Consider the following 8,201-nt stretch of genomic DNA (forward strand, 5'->3'; position numbering starts at 1 on the left):
AAAATGCATTCTTAATCAACCGATAATTTTTAAAAGCCTTCAAAATATACTAACAATAGACATTAGTTACAAATCATTTTCCTTTTCCTCACTGTTTAAAGCAATCCTTGGGAAGTCCTGGGTGGACTTCCCAAGCAATCCAGGGGAGGATTGTTTTTGCTCTCCCTAGCCTAGCCTAGTAACTTAACAGTAACAGACCAGTAAGGCAGTATTAGGTGGTTGCACCATGTGAAGTGCCAAGACTGGCACTTACTTCTAAAGCCCAAGAATGCTTAATAGAGGTCCCCTGGAGAGATGTCATCTCTTAGGAAGACAGTCAAGGCAAATCCCTCTTCTAGGTACCAACAATTGCTACATAATGATTTACTTCTGCCACTAGCTTTTTCAGATGCTGTGTGATAATGAAATATTTCTTGTAATGTCAAAATGAGACAGACTTTACTCAGATAATGAAAACATAGTCCAGCTCTTTAAAAACTTGGTTAAAAATATTCTACATTAAAACAAATCCGTTTGATAGTAACTGATTATAAAAACAATCACTAATAACGTCCACTGTGTTTTGGACCTGGTTCACCCCAAAACTCACCAAGCAAGTCTAAGTGGATCCAGGCCCAGCTCCTTCCCCTCAGGGTACAGTATATCTCAAATTCAGATTCCTCCTTTTTGCAAAGGAAGAAAAAAATATTAAAAGGCAGAAGTCTGCATGGTGCACAAGGTCTGGCTCTTGCATGTTTTCTGAGTTTCTTCTCTAAAACCACTGAAGTAGCAAATGAAACTGTGCTACCTGCTAGCTTCCAGTTCAGAAGATATTGACAACAAAACTTCACTTATTCACTATATTGCTAGGAAATCAGACAGTCTGTATGCATGGTTTTACGAAATAATGTTTATGAAGCAAGGTGCCAAAGGTTTTTATTTCTGAAAGGAAATTGATCAAAAGGTATTTACTGGCTTTTTTAGCAAGTGTCCACTAAAGTGATCTGATTTTTAACCTTTTAGTAGTAGCTCAGGGTCTTCACTAACCCATGAGTTCATACTGTATAAAACAACTCAACTACCTGAGTAAGAAAAAACAGTAAGAAAAAACAAAAAAGCTTAAAAAAAAAAAGCTGGGTTTATTGAGATATAATTCATATGCTAGAAAATTCACCCTTTTTAGTATATAGTTCTGTGAGTTCCGACAAATGCATTCAGTGATGTAACCACTTCTACTATCAAGATACAGACCAGTTCCATCACTTCTCATATCCCCTCATGTTTTATTTCGGTCACCCCCTAACCTTTCCTCACCCCAAGGCAGCCACAATCTTATATTTATTTAAAAAACAAATATCAGTGATGCTACTGACACTACTGAGGAATCCCGTATTTGACCCTATAATAAAAAATCATATACTATGGCCCACTGCCTGTTTCTGTAAATAAAGTTTTAACAGAGCCATGCCCATTTATTTACTTATTATCTATGACTGCTTTCGTGCTATGACAACAGAGTTGAGGAGTTGCCACTGACACCTGCAAAGCCTAAAATACGGAAAAAGTTTGCTGATTCCTGTTGTAGACTATTATGATTTTCCTTTTAGCAATTTTTCTGTTTTCTCCTTTAAAATATGCTACCACTTCTCAAAGCACCTGTTTATAGCAAACTTCCAATTGCTACAAGTCTGCTCTGATTTGATGCTGTATGTGGACCTATTGTGGACTCTTAAGGAAAGGGCAACAGATTTTACGACATACACCTCACTTTTTAGACAACCCAGGTAGTTGAGAAGGGTAAAAGTCTGCTGAATAAATGCTACACTGGAATAATGAAGATAGACTATATTGTACTGATGTTTACAATTATATCACTCAAAATTATAATCGCCCCTTCCAGGGAGTGTTCTAAAATTCCACTGTGAGCCCTTTGTGTTTTATACAAACAATGCTAGTTTGCAGTAAGGCAATTTACTAGGAGGATGCTTTCCTTAAGGCATATTTGTACTGCTTTCTGAATATATTAGTGTTGATTTAGTGCCTTCTTTTAAAAAGATACCAAAAGCGTATAACATAGTTTGTGGAAATTACAATGTATGCTGTGTCAGAGCCTGAACAAAATTGAAGCACCTCAGTGGTTAATGTTTTTAACTTAGGGCAAAGAAAAAGAATTGATCATTACCTGACAAGGAATTGCACCACCCCATTCTTGCTGAACGATATTGCAAACACCAACTAATGCAGACTCCAAGCAGGTTTTATCATAATCATCCATATTACTTAGTGCTTCCTGATTGAATGAAAGATAAAATTGCTCATTATTCTTTACTGTTTTAATTTGTTACCAGAAAAAAACATAAACCGTTCAAAGCATGAATGTTACACAGGGGACATTGTGTTTCTGAGAGCCCAAAGTGTACGTTCTTAAAGAAAAAAGGTAAAACAGATTTCCTAAACTATAAAGGATGATTAAAAGAGCTTCCCTTTATTCTGTTCTCTCATCAGGTGAGAGTGAATTGTCCATCAAGTTCGTATCTTTTTTAAGTGGACCTTTAAAGAAATAATTAAAATGAAAAACGTTTAAAGACATCACAAAAATAATGACAAAATTTACTGAATACTATCATCATTCTAGGCATTTTACATGCATTTAATCATGACAACATCCTATAACGCAGCGGTCCCCAACCTTTTTGGCACCAGGCACCAGTTTCGTGGAAGACAGTTTTTCCACAGACGGGGGGTGGGTGGGGCGGGGCAGGGGATGGTTAAGGTGGTAATGTGAGCGATGGGGAGCGGCAGATGAAGCTTTGCTAGCTGCCCACTGCTCACCTCCTGCTGTGTGGCTGGGGGTGGGGGTTGGGGACCCCTGTATAAGGTATAGATAATTAACCTATTTTTATTTTATTTAAAAATTTATTTATTTATTTATTTTTGGCTGCGTTGGGTCTTCGTTGCTGTGCACGGGCTTTCTCTAGTTGCGGTGAGCGGGGACTACTCTTTGTTGCGGTGTGCAGGCTTCTCATTGCGGTGGCTTCTCTTGTTGCGGAGCACGGGCTCTAGGTGTGTGGGCTTCAGTAGTTGTGGCATGCGGGCTTCAGTAGTTGTGGCATGCGGGCTTCAGTAGTTGTGGCACGCAGGCTTCAGTAGTTGTGGCTCATGGACTCTAGAGCGCAGGCTCAGTAGTTGTGGTGCATGGGCTTAGCTGCTCTGCGGCATGTGGGATCTTCCCGGACCAGGGTTCGAACCCGTGTCCCCTGCATTGGCAGGCGGATTCTTAACCACTGTGCCACCAGGGGAGCCCAATTAACCTATTTTTAAAATAAGGAAACTGAGGTACAAAATGATTAGGTCACTTTCCCAGGTCTTACACCTGGAAGTGGCAGAATCTAGATTTGAGCCCAGTCAGTCAGACTCCAGGACTCAACCATTACTCTTCACTACCTATATAGCAATTCTTTAAATTTCAGAACTGCTGAACATCCAAGATCCTTAGTTTACTCATCTATAAGAAATCCAGTGCAATTAAAAAAGGAAAAAAAAAAAGCTTTTGAGTCACTTAAAAAAATGTGAGATAGGGACTTCCCTGGTGGTCCAGTGGGTAAGACTCCATGCTCCCAATACAGGGGGCCTGGGTTCAACCCCTGGTCAAGGAACTAGATCCCACATGCATGCTGTAACTAAGAGTTCACATGCCACAACTAAGAGTCCACACGCCAAAATTAAGAGTCCACACGCCACAACTAAGAAGCCCACATGCTGCAACTGAGACTCTGCATTCCACAACTAAGGGTCTGCATGCTGCAACTGAGAGTTCACATGCTGCAACTAAGACCCAGTGCAGCCAAAATAAATAAATAGATTTTTTAAAAAGTGAGATAATAAATTATTTAACAAAATTTTATTACTTATATTTTATTTTATTTTATTTTATTTTTGCGGTACGTGGGCCTCTCAGTGTTGCGGCCTCTCCCGTTGCGGAGCACAGGCTCCGGACGCGCAGGCTCAGCGGCCATGGCTCACGGGCCCAGCCGCTCCGCGGCATGTGGGATCCTCCCGGGCCGGGGCACGAACCAGTGTCCCCTGCATCGGCAGGTGGACTCTCAACCACTGCGCCACCAGGGAAGCCCACTTATATTTTAAAAAGCAAACTATACTGATCCTGAATTTCTAAACTGCCTAGCAACTATTAAACTGTTCATTTTAATTTCACACACACTTACTGACTGCTCACTATGGGCAAGGAACTGTGCTAGGCATTGTTGGAAATAGTAGTAATTTAGAGATGTTGTCAGAAAGTAATTCTTTGGCATATCACAGACAACACCTTTGGAAGGTAACACCTATCAATCAAGGTTTTAAAATGATTTCTTGGCATCTGTAAATCAAAGGCTATTTGTTGGAGAGGAAATATACTCCTGAATTACTCTAGAATAAGGGTTTTACAAGGAAGGACTATTTTTCTTTTTTAAAAATTTATTTATTTATTTATTTTTGGCTGCGTTGGGTCTTCATTGCTGCGTGCAGGGTTTCTCTAGTTGCAGCAAGCGGTGGCTACTCTTTGTTGTGGAGCATGGGTGTCTCCTTGTGGTGGCTTTTCTCGTTGCGTAGCACAGGCTCTAGGTGCATGGGCTCAGTAGCTGTGGCTCGCAGGCTCAGTAGTTGTGCGGCATGGGCTTAGCTGCTCCATGGTATGTGGGATCTTCTCGGACCAGGGCTCAAACCCGTGTCCCTTGCATTGGCAGGCAGATTCTTAATCACTGAGCCACCAGGGAAGTCCCTGGAAGGACTGTTTTTCATCTCAAGTTTTATAGAAAAGTAGAAAAGTGTTGAACCTAAAGATCCTGAACTTTAGGGAACAGGGCACTACATCCTGAGATGCTCCCCTCCCACAGAGAATTCCAGAAAACCAAAAGAGGAGGCTACAGCAACAACTCACAGCTCTAACTCATAGCTCTACCAAAGGCAGAAGGCCTACTGGTTATGAATCCTTGTTTTACAGTTATACTCAGATATTATACCCATAGACTCATCTTTAAATAATTCCAGTTGTAAATATTCAGTGCAATATGATAATACTGTTTTCCTTCCTATAAATTGGGCCCGGTACATACAATAACTCATTCCTTTTTGTACCTGTAGGGTGTTATAATCTCTTGTGAAGGGAACCATCAATTCCCAGAGTGATGAAAAAACCACCAGAGCTGTAAACTCAAGCTTGTAATTTGTAGCCATGTGTTCAAACAGCATTGTCAAACCATGGGCTGCCAGGTGCTTGCGCTGATATTCCTCGGACCCCTCGATTGACACAGGTCGGGTCATGGAAAGGGATACGTCCATTACCACCACTGTAGGCATGATGAAAGTGATCCCAGTGTTCCCAGTCAGAATGTAAACAGATAGCTATAGATAGAGAAACGCTGTAGAAAATAAATATGATTAGGTCCTGTATGTCACGGAGAGAAAAAAGTATTTTTTTAATCATAATTTTAACCTAACTTTCCAGAAATAAGTGAAGGCAAACCCCATTTAAGTTGAGGTGAGGACAAATCTGCAGGGAATTCAGTGGGAGGGAAGCTAGCAGCTTAGTTCACTGTGAGGACCACTCCTAGAATCACCCACTAAATGGCCGTAAATCAAGGACCATCTTAAATGTTTCTAGTAAAAACAAAATAAAACAAAATATTAAATTCAGGGAGCTCTTGAGTTGAATACTTTCAAATCTTACACAACTTAATATAACAAACACTCCTACATCACCTCTCCGACACTTAATTTACTAAAGAACATTTCTAGTTGTCTTATGGTGGTACTTTCTGACAATCAACTATTCTTTTTGGGCACCTTCACTATCTTACTCAATACAGCAGTATTTGGGCAAGTGTTTGCTGAATTATCTTGTTACTTAATGTCCTTTTTAAAAAAATTAAAATGAACGCAAAATATAAAAACAAAAAGTCGGGCTTCCCTGGTGGCGCAATGGTTAAGAATCTGCCTGCCAATGCAGGGGACACAGGTTCGAGCCCTGGACCGGGAAGATCCCACATGCCGCGGAGCAACTAAGCCCATGCGCCACAACTACTGAGCGTGTGCTCTAGAGCCCACGAGCCACAGATACTGAGCCCAGGTGCCACAACTACTGAAGCCCATGTGCCTACAGCCCGTGCTCTGCAACAAGAGAAGCCACTGCAATGAGAAGCCTGTGCACCGCAACGAATAGTAGCCCCCACTCGCCGAAACGACAGAAAAGCCTGCGCACAGCAACGAAGACCCAACGCAACCAAAAATGATAAATAAATATAATAAAATAATAAAATAAATAAATTTAAAAAAAGAAAAGGCTAGTAAAGTCACAGTCCAAATTAGACAAAGCTGGAAATCATTAAGCATGACATAAACAACAAACTGCTAGCCTCAGTGGTACTCACTGCAGATAAATGAGGCAACAGCTCTTGAACTATGAAGGAAAAGAGCAAAATTAAAGAATATGTATGACAGCTGGCAGTATCTCATGAAACTGTATAAAAGTCAAAGTGTAGAAGAAATGTGGAAAACAAAGAGCTTTTTAAAATTATGGATTGAGAATTAGCATGAAGAAAACATTTCTGTGCTCAAAAATAAAGAAAAAAGTTCCCAGATATACAGATCTGCTCTTGCTGCTGCTCCTCTATTATTAAGCAAACTATAGTCTACTCACACAATTAAATATCATATAGCTATAAATAAATGATACATATACAGATATCAGAAATATTTATATAGGTATTAGTAACTGAGAAAAGCAGGTCACAGGCCTGTATGTATACACCGATTACAACTTCATAAAAATCATACTGCATATATACAATTTTGCATATATACAATTAGAGAACACTCAGGATGGACATAAACAAGTCAGAAATTTAATGTTCACTAATTTCTTTTTTGGAACTTACTTCAAAACACTTAACAGTGGCCAGAGGGCTTGTTTTAGTACAGTGTCCAACTGCAAACGTGTGCTATTCTAAAATTCCATTTGTAAGTAGGCTGTTGGGAATTCTGAGAATATTGCCTCACGGAAACAATGTTATAAATGGGGATCAGGGACTCATGTCAAGTAGGAAAAGCCTTTTTACCACATAATGGCCTTTCAAATACAAATGCCTCATGTATCCAACATTGATAAAGACTAAAGGAGATATATAAATTACTCTTCCAGACTCCATTTTGATAGAAAAAACTAAAATGTGGGATTCCCTGGTGGTGCAGTGGTTTAAGAATCTGCCTGTCAATGCAGGAGACACGGGTTCGAGCCCTGGTCTGGGAAGATCCCACATGCCGCGGAGCAACCAAGCCCGCGCACCACAACTACTGAGCCTGCGCTCTAGAGCTCACGAGCCACAGCTACTGAGCCCACGTGCCACAACTACTGAAGCCCGCACACCTAGAGCCCATGCTCCACAACAAGAGAAGCCACCACAATGAGAAGCTTGCACACCGCAACCAGTGGCCCCACTCTCTACAACCAGAGAAAAGCCCACGTGCAGCAACGAAGACCCAACACAGCCAAAAATAAATAAATTTATTTTAAAAAAAACCCCAAAATGTGCATCTTTATTCTGCGCCTCATTAAGCACAGCATGTTAAACATAATTCACTCTGACTTAGCATCACAACTCTGAACACCAATACTGCCCAGCACGCTGCTGCCCTCATGTTTTAATTTATACCAGCATTCTCCCAAGTGTGTGCTGCAGAACACTGTCCTGCAAGGATGCTCCAAGAAAAATGAGTTCAGGTCTTATTAAAGACACTGAGAAGCTCTATAGCAAAGAATCCAGTTTAATTTGTTAACTCTGTGTTTCCCATTTAACCCTTCTCTGATCATTAGTTGGTGCCATGGAACAAGTATTATATAGAACATACCCAGAAACACTGCCTTGTACTCAAGGGATCCAGGCTGTTGTGTTCTGTTTTGGTGCCTCCTCTTTGTAACTAAGTTTTGGACCATCATTTTGCATTCCACTTTTCTCTGTAATCATCCTCCCTCTTTCCGATTTGCTGCTTCTTGGCTACTATGAGCTGGAAAGCCAGGTAATCCAGCTTGCTAAAACTGTGTCCGAAGTCAAAGTTAACAGGCTCTGAGAGCCTGTGAGTTTCTTCTGCTGTCACGTGCATGTGCTTAGGCGTTATCAACTTGGTGCTATTTCATCTACTCAGTCTTTTCAGATCCTTTCTGGGTC

General features: G+C 40.7%; 1 protein-coding gene across 5 annotated transcripts in view; it reads right to left on the reverse strand.

Annotated features, from left to right (window-relative positions):
- Positions 1–5,376, reverse strand: part of INTS14 (integrator complex subunit 14) — a gene marked incomplete at its 5' end in the record, with an annotated part of 30,696 nt that extends 25,320 nt beyond the window's left edge. For 2 of the 5 annotated variants that reach the window (XM_079699807.1, XM_079699805.1), the window contains 2 exons: positions 2,162–2,269; positions 5,116–5,337. In XM_079699807.1, the coding sequence (XP_079555933.1) occupies positions 2,162–2,269; positions 5,116–5,337 (330 nt within the window). Of the gene's footprint in view, positions 1–2,161; positions 2,270–5,115 lie in introns of all 5 variants that reach the window. The other 3 variants (XM_079699809.1, XM_079699808.1, XM_079699806.1) reach the window with 3 other exon arrangements.
- Between the last annotated feature and the right edge of the window lie 2,825 nt (positions 5,377–8,201).

The sequence above is a fragment of the Hyperoodon ampullatus genome, assembly GCF_949752795.1.
Source record: "Hyperoodon ampullatus genome assembly, chromosome: 3".
Lineage (NCBI taxonomy): Eukaryota > Metazoa > Chordata > Mammalia > Artiodactyla > Ziphiidae > Hyperoodon > Hyperoodon ampullatus.